General features: G+C 55.5%; 3 protein-coding genes across 4 annotated transcripts; all 3 read right to left on the bottom strand.

Annotated features, from left to right (window-relative positions):
* Positions 1-13: 13 nt before the first annotated feature.
* On the bottom strand, positions 14-4170 carry SIRT7 (sirtuin 7). Its single transcript, XM_021534182.2, has 10 exons — positions 4024-4170; positions 3811-3948; positions 3231-3335; positions 2290-2360; positions 2116-2188; positions 1575-1673; positions 887-1123; positions 563-643; positions 309-415; positions 14-224 (listed from the first exon to the last, which is right to left on the bottom strand). Exons 1-10 carry the CDS (start codon positions 4117-4119, stop codon positions 14-16), a joined length of 1218 nt encoding a protein of 405 aa, XP_021389857.1. The 5' UTR covers positions 4120-4170.
* Positions 4171-4270: 100 nt separating this feature from the next.
* MAFG (MAF bZIP transcription factor G) lies at positions 4271-11993 on the bottom strand. 2 transcript variants are annotated; one of them, XM_021534079.2, is made up of 3 exons: positions 11857-11993; positions 8205-8266; positions 4271-8116 (listed from the first exon to the last, which is right to left on the bottom strand). In XM_021534079.2, the coding sequence occupies exons 2-3, from the start codon at positions 8238-8240 to the stop codon at positions 7664-7666; spliced, it is 489 nt and encodes a 162-aa protein (XP_021389754.1). In that variant the 5' UTR covers positions 8241-8266; positions 11857-11993; the 3' UTR covers positions 4271-7663. The 2 variants fall into 2 exon arrangements, with proteins under 2 accessions (XP_021389754.1, XP_021389755.1); XM_021534080.3 differs by lacking the exon at positions 11857-11993 and adding an exon at positions 10813-10953.
* A 2064-nt stretch (positions 11994-14057) lies between these two features.
* Positions 14058-17155, bottom strand: PYCR1 (pyrroline-5-carboxylate reductase 1). The gene is made up of 7 exons (XM_021534078.2): positions 17033-17155; positions 16854-16924; positions 16582-16761; positions 15759-15980; positions 15200-15292; positions 14652-14815; positions 14058-14553 (listed from the first exon to the last, which is right to left on the bottom strand). Exons 1-7 carry the CDS (start codon positions 17097-17099, stop codon positions 14403-14405), a joined length of 948 nt encoding a protein of 315 aa, XP_021389753.1. The 5' UTR covers positions 17100-17155; the 3' UTR covers positions 14058-14402.
* Positions 17156-18242: the final 1087 nt, after the last annotated feature.

Raw genomic sequence — 18242 nt, forward strand, 5'->3', positions numbered from 1 at the left:
CCCCGCCCCGCGCTCAGCGGCTCTTCCTGCGCCGGGCGCCCTTGGCGCAGCCGCGGCCGAGCCACCCCCCGGGCCGCCCGACCGCCGCCTCCGCCCGCTCCCGGGGCTGCTCCTGCTCCCGGGGCTCCTCCCGCTCCCGGGGCGGCGCCACGGGCTTCCGCGAGTGCGTGCCCTCCTCCCCGGGGCGCAGCGGCTCGGCCAGCGCGAAGATGGGGTCCCGCGCCCTGCGGAAGGAAGAGAGGGCGGCGGTGGGCGCTGGAGGTGGCCCCGGGCCGGGGGTCCCACCGCACACGGCCCGGGCCGCTCACCGGTCGTAGCGCGGGATTTCCAGCCCCAGCTCCGCCATCAGCAGCCGCATCACGTCGTCGCAGCGGCCGTGCAGCTTCAGGGCGGCAAGGTCGTCCTTCGGGGTCCACTGCGAGGGAGAGCAGAGCCGGCTGCAGGCAGCTCCCTGCGGCGGCAGCGGGGGCTCCTGCCCGGGGCCCGGCGGGGGCTCGGCCCCACACATCCGCAGCCCCTTGGCTCACACCTGGCCAGCCCAGCGCCGAGGGCTTTATCTCACCTGCAGGTTCACAATATACAGCTTGGGCCGGCGTGTGGGGGGCTTGCTCATGCACCAGAGACGTGGGTATTTTTTCAAAACCTGCCACAAAGCACAGAGAATCAGCACAGCCACAGGCACACGCAGCCGTGAACCGTATCAGCGAGAGGAAAAGGAATGTATTACCAGGAGGGGAAAGAGGGAGGAAGAGAGACTATCACAGATGTTGGGCGAATCCTGACACCAGAGTTTACAGTTGTCTGTTTGGGAGGAGACTGCTCAGCACCAAGGTGTATCACCAAGAGGGAATGCTGCTAACAATCTTCACCGAGTCTCTAAAGTTACCTTTAAGCTGGAACCCAGACAAAGAATCACATCTGCTTTGCTTGCAGCTTCTGTTGCTGCTTCCCAGTTCAGGGGCTGTCTCAATGTCCCCTTCTCCCCAAAGTGGACGATTGTATCTCTCAACTGTGACCCACACTTGTGGCACATCCTGCCCGTGTGGTGCCTGTGCAGGGCTGTGCGTTCCGTCACGTCAAACACTCGCACATACTCTCTGTTGGGTGTGCAGGAAGTGCAGACCTGGTGCAGGATGAAAGCAGAAACCCCATCACATCATCAGCATCCCACCCACCAGAGGCCAGGAGCAAGCATCTTGGAAAAAAAGCATTTTTGGGGACAAGACAGAAGTTGTAGACAGAACCTCAGTGATCAGATGCTAACTTGGAAAACCTCAAGGTTTTTGAAAACCAGCCACAGGAGCCACAGGCAGCCTTTGGCTACATGCTGGGAGGGATTTCAGAGAAGGGCTGAGGAAGAGACAAAAGGTTCCTGTATGTACAGAGGAAGAGCTACAGAGCTGGGTTTGGTACTTCCTAAGTAGTTCACCCCAAACCTGACAGGCTGAAGGCAGGAACCACAGACAGGCCAAGCCCTTGTACTAATTCCTTCTGAGCTAGTGGCAGATCAAGAGTTTACATTCTCTTTTTGTGAGGCCACTTAACATTGACTTTTTCCTGCTCTGGCCACTCACCTCTATGTACATGTTCCCGTGAAGCTCAGATATTGCAGCTCGGGGTAACCCGCTCCGCAGGTGCAGCCCATCACAGTTCTGAGACACCACATGCTGCACCTAGAAGGGAATAAAACACTGAAGTCCTACAAATCTCACAGGTATCCCTCCAAGTAGGTGATGTGCATGTCCCAAATCGCACCAACTGCCTGTACATCAGAGCAGGAGCCACAGGGGAAGAGCAGGGTGAACAGACCCTTTTGAAAGCTAAATGGAAATCCTCCTCCTGCTAAACAGAACATTTCTAGGCCTGGTTGATTTGTGACCAGTTCCACAGCCTCACCAGGTACAAATACAACATATTGAAGAAAAGGCACTAGGGGAAAACCTGCCAGAGCTGGAGCCTGCAGCTGACTAAGGAAGGTTTGGACATGTTTTCCTACATGGATATGCAGCCACTCGAGCCAAAAATGTAGTCAGGCAGTATTCTCTGACTATTCCCTGCTGGGTTTATCATTTTTAGGCAGAGGAACATGAGTAAGGTGAGGTAAAAATATCTTACCAGGTTGTGCTTGTGCAGGCAGGCAATGCTCATATGAGTGAGTGTAGGCTCTGCCTCACTCAGGTCTGCAGCCCTGACAAGAAGCAAGGGAAAAAAAAAAAAAAAAGCTGAAATTGCCATTAACCTCTTCCAGTATCAGCTTTCTGTCATACAGTTGGGAATTTGGCTCCTCACTTGATGCTCCTGCCCTTCTGTAGCAGTGTCCAAATGCCATTGGGGCCTCTGTAGTCTGGGATCGAAGCTGCCTGTCAGCAGGAGAGAAAACCAGGCCTAATGGGGTGGAGTTGTCACAGCTTTTGTGCACAACCAACCCAGGCCCACCCAGGACAACCACAGACACCTCTATCTGTCGCTGCTGTTTCATTCATTCCAAGTTTTCCAGCATAGCTCTTCCCTAAACAGATGGAAACCTCCTCATATGTTTTCTCTCTCTCTTCTACGTTTCAGCTCTCATTTTCACTTCTAGTGTTAGCTTTCTTCAATTTTATGGTTATGGAATCCCTACAGAACTCTTTTGCATCCTTGGTACTTCCCATTTCGCTACACAGAACTCTATTCTTGAGCCTTTTATTATTTTCCCTAGACTCTGGTTCTGGCACATCACACTCAGCATCTCTAGAAAACATGCAGGTGACAGGAGCACTCAGCCCCCTGCCCTGAGTCATGCTCCAATTCAGCAGAGAATGGAATGACAGAGCTCATGCAAAGGTGGCAGATGACACATTAGAAGAGGTAGAACCAGACTGCTGCTTTGCCCCAGACTACCGCCACAAAACAATTCTCAAACTGCTGTTTATAAATTCCAATAATCCCCAGCTGTCTCTGCATGTCTGATAACACATAGAACATTCCTGAGCTAAGTGGCTTGAGGTTTTACACCAACTCATTGGAGAGACTCAAGTGAAGCAAGACCAGCGTCCCCTTGCTCAGGCTGTGCCATCCTGCAGCGGTGCGAGGCACTGCAGCTGCAGGATCCCCTGGAATGACCCCGGGACGCAGCCTGGCAACTGCCGGCCACGGGACTCGAGCAGCGTCCTGGGCTGGCCACACGTGTCCTGTACTCGTTCCGGAGCACGGTGCGGCTCCGAGGGCCTCGGCTGCTGCCCCAAACGCACCGTGCTGATCCCAGCGCCCGTGTAGATGACGAGGTGCCTGGCGCTCCGCAGCGCTGCTGCAAGCTCAGCCACCTTCCTCTTCAGCTCCTCTGGCTCATCGCACACCTGCAAAACAGCCCTCAGCAGGGTCACACGGATCACAGACACACTGCCCCACCGAGCCAGAAAGAGCAGGGATCTCCCCAAAAGTTTGAGGATGAGCTTGGGCCAACCAGGAAATGCAACACAAACACAACATCAACAGTGATTTCCAAATGAAAAGGATGTGGGCATTGTTCATGGGAGGATCACGAGAAAAAGCTTCCTGGAGGCCGGAAGCTGCTGGCCCACCCTCTCGAGAGACCTGTCCGCACGGCCACACGCGCCTGGAGCACGGCTGACCGGAGACAAACACCGGGCAAGTATCCCCGGAGGGCAGACGCGTTCCCGGTACTGGGACACGGAGGCTGTTCACGTGCTGCGGCTGCAGAGCTCGGCAGCAGCCAAGCCAGCAGACTCCGCCGCGCCTGTCCGCGGCCGGGGCCGCTCCCCGCCATCACCGGCGCAGCTTCCCCGCTCCCGGCGCGACCTCGCCGCCCACCTCCTCCTGCCGTCGCCGCAGGCGCTCGCGCCGCTTGCGGCGCCGCTCCAGCTCCCTGACGATGTCCTCGCTCTCACTCAGCACCTGGCACTCCTCGGGGCTCCGCTCCGCCGGCAGCTTCCTCCAGATGCGGGATACCTGCCCGGTGCACACGCGTGGTCACGGCGGCCCGCAGCGGCGAGGTGGAGCGGGTCGGGCCGCGTCGTACCATACCTGTCTCCGGCGGTCCCGCTGCTCCTCCTGCTGCAGGATCTCGGCGCGCGCCGCCGCTTTCCGCTCGGAGCGGCTCAGGCTGCCGCCCGCCGCCATCGCCCCGGAACCGCCGCGCCTCCGCCGCCACCGGGCTCGGCTCCGCCGCTTCCGCCTTCCGGTCAGAGCGCCCGCGCGCCGCTTCCGGCACCGCCCCCCGCGCGGCAGCGCCCCCTGGTGCCGGGCGGCCCCCCAAGGACGCGCAGGCGGCGGCTGTTGAAGCGGTTTATTGTCGCGTACAAAGGCGGCGGACACTGTACAGAATAAATAACGGCAATAACTTATCAATAAATACCGCCTGCACCGAGCTCGGAGCCCTCTGGGTGACCCTTCTGTCCGCCAGCCCCGGCTCCGGCCGGGAGCGACTGTACACAATTCACAAGATACACAAATCCCGGGGTGCCATGGACGCTCCCCGGTCGGGCTGGCGCAGGACCCCTCCCCGATGCCCGGAACGGCACCAGGAAAAGGAGAAAGGGAACACGACACCCTTCACACCAAACGGACGAGCACCTCAGGAACAAGAATTGTCACACTCCAGAACACTATATACGAGAGAGAAGTCAGCGTGACGGCTCCGGCACGGGTCGCCGCGCACGGGCACAGGAAGCCAGCTGGCAGGACACAGGATCCCACGGAGCCCACGGGACACTCCTCGGACACTGCAGCAATACAGCACTCGGGGTCCTACACTGCACTGAGCACTAAACCAAACCCACAGGAAGTGGCACTCAGGGGACCGTGGCTCGCTGACACCCAGCCTGGCACCGCAGAGCTTGTTCAGCACAGTGGCACCCTTGGTCATGGCCTTGCACCTGCTCCTCCGTACACGACCTGTCCTCGTTGAACACACAGGCCGCCAGGCTCCGAGCGAGGAGGTCAGTGCAGGGCAGGAGGAAGGGTGGCTGGTGCCGTCGCACGGCTGCAACCGGCAGGTGGGGAGGGACTGGACACCCCTGCCATGGAGCACAACCAAATGCAAGTTCTCCGTGGCTGCAGGGCTGCCCATCGCTGCCTGCTGTGTTGGTGGGGCTCTCCTCACACCAGAGGTTCCAGCTGTGGAACCAAGATCCTAACCAGCCCCATACATGCCTTGCCCACTCCTCTGGCCCAGATCAGGACTCAGCTGTGTTCCCAAGGACACTGACTGATTAAATCTCAGCTTGCATCTAAGAGGGACATGGTTGGGAATGACACCCCAGGACAACTGGATGCCTCTGTGTTCTGTAAAATCTCACTTCTTCCAGTCACCACACAACCAGCTGGAAGACCAGAGCCTGCTGAGTGCTGTGCAGAGTGTGGCCTGTGGTGAATGGCTGGAAGTAGCACATCAGACACTTCAATTCAGAGAAGAGTCAGTCCAAGGCCAGAAGGGGGAAGTCTGGAGGCAATGTTCTAACCTGCTCCTCCTTTGGGAAGTTTACTTGGAAAAGCATCCCAAACAACTTCCTAAACTCCCTATCAATCAGAGCAAAGCTGACTTCATCCAGCAGGAAATCTCTGTCAACTACCTGCTCCTCTCCTGCCACACTGCAGCTTTTCTCAGGCTGACCTGCTCCTCCGCTCAGGGGACAGCAGTATCAGTTCAGCAGTGAGAAACTTCCCCAAAACCTATCCAGGACAGCTGTACCTCGCCACAAGACTGTGACTTCATTTGTGTTATCCCAATCTGCCCGCTCCAATCAGATCAGCAGCCAGGAGATCACATGGGCTTCCCCCTCATGTCCTGCTTCTCTAAAACTCAGTAAATCAGCTCAAATCTTTGGGAAGGGGAGAGGGGAGTCAAAGTGTTTGTGGAAACAGAGCCTGGCCACAAACAGCTTCTCAGCTGCATCACAGCTGTTATTCTGAGCACCCTCCTAAAACCCCTGGGCAGAAGCCACCCCAGGAAGGACAGTGATCCTGCCACACTCACTGGCCAGTAATGTATAGAGAAGGGACTAGGGGCTAGCCTGTCCCACGTTGCCCCTCTTGTTGCAGACTTCCCCTCTTGTTCAGGTGAGCCATGAGCACAACACAAGTTCTGACCACACGATCTATTTCCAGGGGTAATCCCATCAGTCTTCTCCTAAACCTAGACAAGTCTTCCTTATATTACTTCTCTGACAGGTTTGCTGCAGGAGGAAAAGTGCAGAGTTTTTCCTCTCCAGATAACCAAGCTAGCCTAGCATTGGCTGCTGAGCAGGAGCTGCCTGTGCTCCTGCCACACACCTCAGGGCAGGCGTCACTACCTTGCTGCACCAGCCAGCAATTCTTCTCAAAAGCAGCAGAACTTCGCCTGTGCACCAGAACCCTTCTGAAGAATTTGGAGAGATTTCAACTCAATCCCTCAGTTGAGTTTAGGGAAAACAACAACAGTGTGAAATGACAGCACATGGCAAAGGCACCAGCACACCACAACGCTGCACAAGAGCTTGGGGAGCAGAGCGCCCAACACAAGGGGACACAACAGAAACTAGCAAGGTCAAGAATAAGTCACTTTTGGTACAATTGCAAAAAGATATCAAACAGGACTTGCCTCTTTTTTTGTCTTTTTCTAAGTTTTATAAATAAAGTCTGATAACTCTTTATAAAAACTAACCTCAGAGCAACAAACAGTTTGCGGGAGGTTTATGAGAAACTTTAAAATTATTTATTTATTAACTTTTAACTAGCAAAGTCTCTGAGAATATTTCCCCACTCATATGGTCAAATATTCTCACCTTCTCAGGTAAAAAAGCTGACTATAAATACGCTCTCTCTTCTGTCCAATTTTAAACTCAGATAATTTAATAATTCTTAAAATGATGTTTCTCTCTTTAAATAAAGGGCTATTTAACCACATAAACTGGTTGTGTAAACCATCACACTAGAGACACTTGATACCCTCAAAACACGGGAACAATTAGTGATTTTGGTCTTGTTCAGTGCAACACATTAGGCACAAAACCGGCCTGCAGTCAACACAATACTACTGCTCCCTTCTTCCCTCCCGGGTGCTGGGCCCTGCGGGGCCGCAGGACCACATCGGCAGAACACAGCAGCATCGTCCTTCCACCACTGCCAGTTTACACAGCTAATGTCATGGACGTCTGAGGGAACCCATGGTTAGGGTACAGAGGCACACCTAGGAAGGAATAAAACCTATGACACAGAACACCCCAACTGTAACTACAGGTACCAAAGGAGACAAAAGCAGCAGGTTCAGGCGCTGAGATGCACCACCTGGAAGAGTAATGAAATAAAGCCTTTGGAAGTGACCGAAAATTAGGGTTCCCAGCCCCCAGGAAGAAAGCCTTCCTCGGGCCACTCCTCCACCCTTCTCTCAGCCACACTGCACAGATTTTCTTTGGGTAGAAAACCAAAATCTCACAGTCTGTCCCCAGGGCACCTGAGGATTACAGACTGCTGGGTGGAAAGCTCTGTCTGCACAGGACAAGGGATGCATCACCACTGCTCATACCAATCTGGACACAACAAAACAAACTGGAGCGATCAGCAGGCCAATCCTGGGCCAAGTCAAAGGAAGCCAGACCCATGTGGGGAGGGCTTGTGCTTTGGGGATTCCAGGCTGGTTTTGTGCCTAACTGCCCTGCACAGACAAGCTCAGGCAACGCTCGCTTCACTAAGACCGGGCGTCCGTTTTGGATTTCACTATTGTGATGACACTAGTAGTAGCAACCTTGCCAGGGACGAGGGGCCCCATACTGGAAGCGAGAGGCCCCCGTGCAGGGGTCACGGGACTCCGGGCCACGGTTCTGGCGAAGTTCTGGAGAGCCTCATATTTGGAGCGGAGAGCATCAAGTTCCATTTTCATGCTGGCATTCTCTGAGGCTAGCTTCTCCACTTCTTGCTGCAGCTCTGCCTTCTGCTTCTCCAGTTCCTCCTTCTGGGTAACGCGCTTCACTCTGCAGCTGGCCGCGTAACCCCGGTTCTTCAGTGTGCGCCGACGCTGCTTCAGCTGGATGATCTCCTCCTTCGACAGACCCCGCAGATGCTGGTTCAGCTCTCGCACAGACATGGTCACCAGCTCCTCGTCTGTCAAGCTGGTCCCATTCTCACCTGGCTCTCTCTTCACCTGGGAGAGAAGGCAGCACGCACTTGTGAAACCTGAGGTGGATGCCTACACCCATCCCTGCACCCCTTTCCTCCACCCACCACATTACCTTCAAGGCCTTGCTTCCTTTGTTGGGGGTCGTCATAACACGACAGCCTTGTCAGCTGGGTTCTGGAAGGGAAGGAAGGCCAAATTAGCACCTGGGACATAGCAGAGCCCACGGCATTCCTCTGGCAGGGTCCAGCAGCAACGCCTTGTGGTGCTCCACATCCTGGCCCCTGCCATGGAAGACAATCAAAAGCAGCCAGCTGAGCTGGACTCACAATGAGCAGAAACTGCTGCCCTTTCACACCTCTGCTCCCATGGAGACTGTGGCAATGCTGGGTTTTGTTTATGGTGGGGGAAATTAAAGAACTAGGAGGAATCAGAATACATGGAAGCCACATTTTTAAAAATAGCCTTGCAAGCAGCAGGCAGGGTCCAGAGCATGGCTGCTCCAGGCCAGTCACGCTGACTCAGCAGGCTGGCACTCTGCTCCACTCACTCCCAGCCTCATCCTTGTCACTCCCAAGCAGGTCAGGTTACCTTAACGTACCCTTCCAACAGGTGCCCAGCCCTAGAGCTCTCCAGATGCTCCCAAGGATGGTTCAATAAGACATAACCCTGAGCAAGGGGTACAGGGCAAGCCATGGACACACTGGAATTCCAACACAAATTTAGGCTGATGCCTCAGCAGCCTCCACCTCTCCCAGTCATGCAAAACTGACTCCAGTTGTAGGTATTTTCTATGAGAAAGTACCTGTCAATTCCTGGCATGCCAGGGCCAGAAACACCTTCTTCCTCCTTATCCTAAGAGTCAAGGTGTGCTCACAAGAAAACAAAGATTAAACATACCAAAACTCAGAGCAGACTCCTTCCCTGCCATGGAAGACAAGACTTCAGAACTGGTAAGAGCAATTCCCAGGCCTGCTTTAAAGAGACTTATACCTGGGCTCCTGCTTCTTTCCCCACATATCTCCTCTGTGCAGGCTTTTCAGTTCAGACTGCTACTACACTGCCCAAGGAATTGATCCACACAGATAGCACCTGACAGACATGGCTGTATCTCAAACACCCCAAAGTGCACTTCCCTCTCAGCCCAGACTGCGCCCACTCAGCCCTGGCCAGAATTCCTGTGCAGCCTACAGGTACCCCTGACCCTTTCATCTTGCAGGTGTCAAACAACAATTTTGTCTGCCCCTGCCTTACTCCCAGCAGGACTGATGTCAAGTTACAGACCAGAACCAAATGCACACATCAGCAAATATGACTTAGTGCTCTTTCAGCAGCTGTGGCACAGGCTCCCTACAGTGCAACTACACCCTACTGGAGGTGAGCAGGACTAGCAGTCCCCAGAACACCAGCAGAGATATTCTGAAGCCTGCAGCCTGCCAGGAGCCAGGCTATTTATATATACCTAGAGGACAATGCTCCTTCCAACAAGATGTCTGCTACACCCAACCACACTGGCATAGGCACGGTCATTTACTGCCCAAGGAAGGCAGCTGCAGTGAGGCAGGACAGGCAGCATAAAAGCAACTGCTGCACAAAATCAATTCTTCCCTCCTTCCTAGACTGCTCTTTATTCCTTCTGTTCCTATCTGGTAAACAACATGTCTGCTAGGAAAAGGGGAGAGGAAAGGGAATAGCTGGAGACACCAATGTGCATGCCCCTGCAGCACTTGCGTTCCCTGTCCTCTTTCAAGTGGAAGGAGTCAAGGATAGGTATGGTCAGTGCAACCACAGGAATTTGCTCACTCTGTGGCACTAAAGAATTTGCAGCTACCTGGTAAGCACACAGGCTACCTTCATTACAGCAGACCCAAAATGGAACAAACAGGGCACATGCATGCTGCATCAGGCAGGGCACTGGGAAGAGCGCTCCTCAGCAGGCTGGGGAATGGCTGGTGCTGGCAAAGCTAGACACAGCAGAGGCAGCTACTCCTTCCTGCCCCTGCACACTCTAGCACAACACCCTCTCAGGTAGGAGCCTCTCACAACAGTCATCAGAGCTGCAACAGATTGTCCCCAAAAACCTGGTGATCCCACCTCTCCAAGGTGCAGAAACATGTAGGGCAGTCAGTAGAATGGAAAGAACAACCCAAAGAGTTTCCTGGGTCCTGTTTTAACTGGGCTGTTTGGCAACTCACAAGGAGGACATCCAGAGAACTGGCAAAATAGCAGAGACCAAACTTCGCCTTATTCTCCAGACTGCTGATGGATCAGCTTTTGATAGCTTCCTGAAGAAAGATCACACTGAAAAGTGCCAAATACTATGGCTGCAATGAAGAAACTGCAGCCTTGACACATTTCCCCAGTGCTCAAAAGGCCTGAACTCAGCACAAGCACAGCCAATTCTCCCCTCAGCTAGTGGCAGCACATGGGAACTGAAAGCACCACGCATGATCCACCATGGGCCCTTCTCCGCACTCCTGATGCAGAACCCTGCCACAAGCCCCATGTAAACATGGTGATGTCACCTGCTCCAGCGCGGGCAGAGTGAGGGCTGCGCTCCCACACGGGCTCCATGGCTCTGGCAGGCACAGGAGTGTGATTTGTCAGCAGCGAAAGGGGACACAGCACAGAAACACTCTCTTCCAGTGTGAATTTCATACTCTGTTTATTTGCTTGCTGGCAAATTGGCTCACACAGTCTCATCCAACGACTCCCCAAATTACCTGTGTAGCCAAGATAGTGCCTCCTCTGTTTCCTTGGCGAGGTCATCCAACCCTGAGCAATTTTTTCCTCAAGGAATCTGCCCACCCGGCTGGTTTTAACTCTGCTCACACTGCTAAAGCAAAGGGCCAGCTCTGAGAGACTCCCTCCCACCCTTGGCAGTGCCCTCCTCCGATCACACAGTTCACATATCCCGGGCAGCCAGAGACGTGCCCAGCTCGGAACAGCACGACCGAGGCGTGCACAGCACAGACGCACGCAGCCCCTCCGTGCCGGTCGCACACAGCATTCCCGCGGGAGTGGAAACCCACTCCACCGGGGGGACACTGCAGCGCCCAGCACCGGGCAGCCCCTACGGACCAGAACCTCCCACCCGCACGTCTGCAGCTACCGAGGACAAGGTACCGACAGCAGGCAGCGGGGCTGTGCTGCCTGACTCTGCCCTGGGAACCGGGCGAGACGCCCCGATGGCTCCTCACCCTCCCGGCCCTCCCGTTCTCTGGAGAAGAACGACAGACCACGGCGAACACCCGCGGGGCTGGGGGCGGCAGCCCGGCGGGAGAGGGGGACGCGAGGCCCCGCCGGGGGCCTGAGCGCCCGAAGGTGCGGCGGGGTTAAGAGGGGCAGGTTCGGCCTGAGGGCAGCCGGTCTGTAACCCGACCGGGGCATTCGACACCCGCGGGAGGGAGGGGCCGGATGCGCCCGCGATGCCTGCGGGCGGACCCGGGAGGCGGTGGGCAGGGCCGGGGCAGGCCCCGGGCCAGCGCCCCGCGCACCTGTTGCTCGGCCGCCGAGCGGGGCCCGGACACGCCGGGGCGGGGCGGGGCGGGGCGGGGGCCGGGCGGCGCCGGGCCGGCGCGACCCCAAAGCCCCGCTGTGAGTCAGCGGTGGCGGCCCCGTTGGGCAACTGCCGACCCCGCAGCGGCCCCGGCCACCATCCCGGGGCCCGCCGTGCCCGCCCCGCCCCGGCCCGCCCCCGGGGACCGGCCCGCCCCACCCCGGCCGGTGCCAAGGCCGCGCCCGCTCTCGCTGCCGGTGGCGCTCACCTCCTGCCGGGGCCGCCGGGCCAGGCCAGGCCGGGCGGGGCAGGGAGGCCGCGCTGGGAGGGACCGGGACTCACGAGCCGCCGCCGCCGCCGCTCACCGACTCGTCACGTGATATTTGGGTCACGTGGCTCCATTCATGAAGCGCCCGGCGCAACCGCCCCGGGCCTTAAGGGGGCCGCGCTCCCCGGGGGCAGCGGGGGGAACGCGGCCCGACCGGGACTGGCCCGACCGGGACCGGCCCCGGCCCGACCGGGACCGGCCCGGCGCCCGCTCCGCGCCCTGCCGGCGCCTCCCGCCGCCGCAGTCGACTTCCCGTCCCGGGGCGAGCGCTGCCGCTCCGGCAAAGTACTGGGTCGGCCGCGGATCAGCTTCCGCCGTCTCTGACAGCAGCCACCGGCCTCCTGCGCTCTCCCCCGTGGCACGTCGCGCGTTTCATAGCGCGCAGTCCCTCCGCCCGCACCGGCAGGGCCCTCGGCACCGGCGGCTCCGCGCTCCCTTTGAGCTGCGCCCGCGGTCCCTCGGAGCCCGGCTCCGTGTGCGGCGGGCCCCGCCTGCAGCGGTAGGGCCGGGACCACCACTGCTCCGAAACGCCGCTTTCCCAGTCACGCCGGGCTCGCTCCAGGTGTGTTCCCGGCCCTCCTGATACGATTCGGGTCCACGACACTCACACTGGTGCCTACTGTTTGATGCCATGCTACAGGCCAAGAAGGGAGGACAACATGAGCATACCAGAGAAGGGCGAGGGGCCAGTGGAAAGTCCAGCAATGAAAGCGGGCACAAGGGGTTAAGGAGAAACTGTGCCCCGTAGGAGCAGCAGGGGCTCGGCTGGGCCCGGATCCAGCAGCAGCTGCTCTGTGCACAGGGGATGTGACCGCACGCCTTGCAACGCCTCTTGTAGCCCCTGATGGGCTGGGTTTCCATCCGCTCTGGTGCCCACCTCAGTTACAGGTCTATAACGATCTAGGAAGTTCATCTACAGCTGTGTCTCTGGGAGTACCCAGGGGCACCCCCTTAATCTCCTGGCAGAGGGGGTCAAGTTCAGGCATCCATTCATTCTGCATCCCACTTTTTCAGCCAAGTGAGAACTCTTTCCACAACACTTCCTTGCATTTTGCATCAGGCAGTACTTTATCCGTCTGACCTCCAGCCTGGCCTGTCAGCACAGGTATTACAGATCCTGAGCAGGAAACCGAGGAACATATGAGACCCAAGGACTCCTGACCTAGTGGCCACTGCCAGTGGCAAGGGATACCCCCAGTCAAAGCAGTTGGGATTAGCCACAGCTCTCATCAGAGACACAGTTTTTTATGTAAAGAGGGAAGAGGAGTAACCATCTGTCATACCTATAGGGTCATACCTTGCTGGCAGTCAAAAGTCTTAACACTAAAAATACTTTACCGTCACCAGCACCTCAGAGACAGCAGGAAATGTAAAAACTCACTACCCCTCCACCTGCCAAACCACCCAAGGAAGGCCAGCAGTAAAAGAGGGGCAGTGAGAGGTCACAGTTCCCCAAACCAGACTGCGCAGAGAGAATGGGCAGCCGCTGGAGAGAAAAGGAGCACAGTCTGATGTTCATATCTCCCTAAGGGCTGGGAGATCGGACAGAGGCAGTTGGTCTGTTCCAAGAGGTGATTCTGGGCCCAGCCCATGATGCACCATGCAGTATGGACTTTGTGTGGCAGCATCTGCTCCAGCTAGTAACGCCAGCGACAGGACATAAGCTCTGACAGCAGGTGCAAGATGGGGCTAGAGATAATTAAACGTTTGAAACCAAAAGTTCTGAAACATCTTTAAAAATCCTGTTAAAAAAATTTCTGCATGGGACACCACAAACACTGCTTGAGTCCTGGAAGTACCCAAGGCTTCTGGACAAATGATTTCCTTGACAAAGCTCTGATGAGAGCATCACCCCTGCCCAAGAAAACACCATGCCAGGGACAGCTCACCAAGCCCACTACAAGTTAAAGACCCTCTGCTACAGCTGCTGCAAGCCACAAGCCTGGTACAGGGGACACCAACGTGCTGAGTATTTTTCCTTGGACAAAAGAGAAATAACACAGAGAACAATAATGGCTTAGGAATGGTATTCCCTGTACTAGCATTCCCACTGAAATACTCAAACGCTCACTCACTGCCCTCTTGTCCGTCTCCCTCTGTGGTGGGCTGGAGAGGAGAACTGGAGGCACAAAAGGTAAAGATTGTGGTTTGCTACAAGAACAATTTACTGGAAGCAGTAATGAGATAAGAAAACAAATAATAACAGCATCAATATTAAGAAAAGCGTAGAAGAGAGGTGAAGGATTCACACGTGGTTGCTCACCACTACTCGCGTCATGCAACCAGCCAGAAGGGACCCCTTCTTCCCACCCCTCTTCAGCCCCTCTCCCCTGCTTCAAGCCTTCCTCCCCCCCCTTTGCCCACACTTAAGATGCACAGAATAACCAGGGTCCTGGCCACCTATTCCTGGCTACTGCAAAAATTAACCCTGTCCTGGCTGCAACCAGGACATTGACATTCAGCACTGCCAGAATATAGCAGTCTGGTCAGTTCTTCTTGCTCTTGCTGGTGAACAGACTGACTTTGCTAGCAGATGCTACAGACAGAGAAGGAGACTCCAGCTTCACCTTGTCCAGCAATGTTTTCTTTATGGCTGCCGGGGAAATCTTCTCTTGGTCTGCCAAATGCTGCAGCTCCCTGCAATCGGGTAGTGGGAGAGGAAGACAGAAAAAATAAGATGGGGAGAGTGGAGGGGGAAAGTCTTGCAAACTCTTTAGGACTTCCCAGTTGCCCACCTTGTCCGGATACAGGAAGCCTCCACAGCATTGATGAGGAGTGAGCGAAAGCCGCCACTCTCCAGGAAGTGCAGGGCATGGATAGTGGCTCCCCCAGGTGAGCAGACATTGTCCTTCAGCTGACCTGGATGCTGCTCAGATTCTAACAGCATTTTGGCGGCACCCTGTAGCAAGGAAAACACCTGCCAGAGTTCTGAAAGAGGAAGCCACTGTCAGACACTCCTGTTCTCACTGCACAGAGCAGCAACAACACTCACAACAGGCAAACCTAGGCTCCTGCAGGCTGCCAAAACATTTTTCAGAACTGATGAGGCCTGCAAAGGAGCAGAGTTTCCCAGGATCCATCTCCCACAGCACCAGCAGCACCAGCAGAGTGCTGCAGACACTTCCTAGAGCCCCTCACCAGGAACCTGTGTGCATTCAAACCAAATCCATTCTTTAAAGCAGATTCTGTGAGAGGACCAAGATAATTTCAAACTGTGATGTGTAGATTCCTCTGCAAAGAGCAGGCACAGACTCAGATTTGTTATGCAGGAGGTAATACTGACCAGCAAAGCCTGTGCTCCCAGTCGAACTGCCAGCCTGCGGGGAAGGCCCATCTTTACTCCTCCATCTGCAAGAGCATCCAGGGCAGTGAATGCCTGAGACCAGAGAGGAAGAAGGTGACTGAAAGACTGCTCTAGGACTGGTCTTAGGGAAGAGAGAATCCAGGCCTTTAGGACTGTTCTGTGACTCCTATCACTCACAGACTTGACAAAATGCCTCCCTCTTTCATTCATGGCTGCCATGCCAGGCTTCCCTCAAACTATTTCCAGCTCAGGAGTGGAGGGAATGGGAGAAATTCAGCTTCTGCATCATGCAAACTACAGGCCCAAGTTTTGCAACATGGACATGTGGACACTGCACACTGGCTATGGACTTCAGACTCATCTGACTCTTAAAAAAATTTTCCTGCTGCCCCAAACTGAACACCTGGAATACATGTCCCATTGCAAATATGGGTGATGGAGAAAAAAAAAAAATACAAGCTGAAGTTGCACAGATTTTTTAGCAGGCAAGCCAACTGCTCTCCCTAAGACTGGCACTAGCTGATGAAATAGCACATACATACGCAGGGCCACTGCCACTGAGCCCCGTTACAGCATCAATGAGGTCCTCTTCCACCTCGGTGCAGAAGCCCACACTGGCCATCAGTTGTTCCAAAAGCTTCCCATCTTCCACATCCGCATGAGTTCCAGTGGCATAGACTGTAGCACCTTCCCGGACTATCACAGGGGTGTTGGTCATGCACCTGATCACTTTTGGTGTGGGGCAGAAGGTAGAGAGTTTCTTAGGGCAGAAAATCATTGAAGATAGAAAGTAAGAAAAAAAAAAAGAAAGAAGGGAGAAAAATGAGCTTTAGTGCATACTTTTCATCAATGGGCTGTCCAGGAAAGGACCCCCCCCACCAGGGGCAAGAACAACACAAGCAGAAGGAAAAGAGAGACCTGTGTATCTCAAATGTCCTGCTTTGAGTCACAGCAGCCCATCCGTGAACGTGAAGCCTTAGTCAGTACCAGCAAAGCAGGAGCTGGGCAAAATCAGGTTGGAAACAGTATCCCAAAGGCCTCAAACCCACATCAACCCACAGATCTCCAAAACAGCTCCTGCAGACACTTAAGACAAATTCTGCAGAAATTCAGGGGAGATGACCTACTGCTGGTAATAGAAACATAATCGGACAGCACCTCACGTGAGAGAAAAGCTGGATAAAACCTCTAATAGCATTTGCTGATGAAGACAGGCAAAGGTGACCAAAACCAAGTTTTTTGCTGCTGCGTGACTTTAGTCCTGAGTAGCACAAGTACGACAAGTCCGTCCATCGGCTCCGCGGGGTCAGAGGAGTGGAACCAGCTCCCGGCTCGCCCTGCACGGCCCGGTCCCCTCTCACCTTCTCGATGGAGCTGATGGTGACGCCGGCAGCGCAGGAGACCACGATGTGCCGGGCCTCGATGTCGGGGCCCACCTCCTCCAGGATGAAGGGGATAATGGGCGGCTTTACGGCTAGGAAGAGGACATCGCTGCTCTTCACCGTGTCCTTGTTGCTCACCGTGAAGTTCACTCCCATTTTCTGCACAGTGGGGAGAAACGGGACCGCTCAAGCCCGGGATGGCCCGAGAGGGGAGCGCCGCCACCCGGTCCCCGCTACCCGGCCGCACTCACCCGCAGCCCGCTCACGGTGGGCAGGTCAGTGTCCGGGGAGCTCGCCGTGATCTTGTGCGCAGCCAGGACCCCTACGAACGACCCTGAGCGTCAGCCCCGGGACGGGCACCACCCGCCCCGTGTCCTCATGCCCCCATGAAGCCCCCGGCCAGGGCGAAGGCGAACTGCCCCGCGCGCACCTGCCGCGGTGAAGCCGCGGGCCAGGGCGAAGGCGAGCTGCCCCGCGCCGATGAAGCCCACGCTCATGCCGGTGCCCGCCGGTCCCGGCCCGCCAGACCCGGCCGCGCCGCTGCCCACGTGGCCGCGCGCGCACGGAGGCGAGACCGCGCGGCGGGACGTGGGCGCGCAGCCAATCGGCGCGCAGCGGGGCGGGGCAGCGCCGGCGCTCCACCACTCAGCGGGCGGGGGCGGGGCCAGCGGCGCAGCGCTCGCCAGCGATTGGGGCAAGCGGCGGCCGGTGTTGCATCATTCGCCGCCCGCCGCGCCGCCCCGTGCCGGCAGGTGGCGCCCTGCTCCCGCCGGGGCTCACCGCAGCGGCCCTGGGCTCTGGAGACGTCAGGCCGCGTCAAGTGTTCCTGTAAAACCCAGGCGGCACGCAGTGATTTTTTTTCCTAAGTATCATCTTTCCTCACTGGGGTTTCTTTTTATTTGTTCGTTTTTTTTCCTTGTTTCTTTATTGGAAGAAATAAATCTCAATGTTTTTTTCTGTTGATAAATGTTCCTAAACAGTGATCTTTTGTGGATACTGAACACCAGGACTCCAAAAAAGAAGGCAAAAACCTAAACCAAACCATTAACAATTCAGATTTCATGCTGGAATCCTCTGGGTGCTGTCTAGATTGGCTACAGCCACAAGTCCATAATTAATGAACACACATAAATCCTAACATTAGTTTACCAAAAGAGGCTGGGAATGGTTGGTGACTGGGACAACCTGGTTCTTGGGGAGCTACTTGATCATAATCTATTAATTAAAGGGGGAGATACACTCTGGAAATGAAGGGGGTTCGGTGAACTAAATCATGACAGAGCGGGTTGGTAAATTCTGATGAGTAGATATCAGATGTTCTCTGTTCTGGATTGGGCAATCTCATACTTTCCAATGGTTGGGGAATGTTTTAACCACTGAAGCATGAGGTTTTGATTTTTTTATTATTATTATTATTTTTTTCTCCTAAAAGAGAGGATTGTTGTCCACACAATCTTTTTTTGCCATTTTGACCATGTCCACATTTTTTGCTCAGCCTTTGGCTGGCAGATGAGAAAGCTAAATATGAACACACTGTTCTTGGCAATGACTTGTGTTTCCACTCCTCCAGTCAGTGGGATCATGATTTCCATATTAAATTCGCTTTCCCCTTATTGTGAAGATACTCAATTTTGCCCTCA

The sequence above is a fragment of the Lonchura striata genome, chromosome 19, assembly GCF_046129695.1.
Source record: "Lonchura striata isolate bLonStr1 chromosome 19, bLonStr1.mat, whole genome shotgun sequence".
In the NCBI taxonomy this organism is placed as follows: domain Eukaryota; kingdom Metazoa; phylum Chordata; class Aves; order Passeriformes; family Estrildidae; genus Lonchura; species Lonchura striata.

Coding starts and splice junctions, on each gene's coding strand:
- SIRT7 (XM_021534182.2), bottom strand. CDS start 4,119: ATGGCGGCGGGCGGCAGCCTGAGCCGCTCCGAGCGGAAAGCGGCGGCG. Junction 2,361..3,230: donor CGGGCGCTGGGATCAGCACG/GTGCGTTTGGGG, acceptor TCCTGCTGACAG/GCAGCTTCGATCCCAGACTA. Junction 225..308: donor GAAATCCCGCGCTACGACCG/GTGAGCGGCCCG, acceptor TTCCTTCCGCAG/GGCGCGGGACCCCATCTTCG.
- MAFG (XM_021534079.2), bottom strand. CDS start 8,240: ATGACGACCCCCAACAAAGGAAGCAAGGCCTTGAAG. Junction 8,117..8,204: donor AAGGAAGCAAGGCCTTGAAG/GTAATGTGGTGG, acceptor CTTCTCTCCCAG/GTGAAGAGAGAGCCAGGTGA.
- PYCR1 (XM_021534078.2), bottom strand. CDS start 17,099: ATGAGCGTGGGCTTCATCGGCGCGGGGCAGCTCGCCTTCGCCCTGGCC. Junction 16,925..17,032: donor CCGCGGCTTCACCGCGGCAG/GTGCGCGCGGGG, acceptor GGTCGTTCGTAG/GGGTCCTGGCTGCGCACAAG. Junction 15,981..16,581: donor CCATCAGCTCCATCGAGAAG/GTGAGAGGGGAC, acceptor TTCTGCCCTAAG/AAACTCTCTACCTTCTGCCC.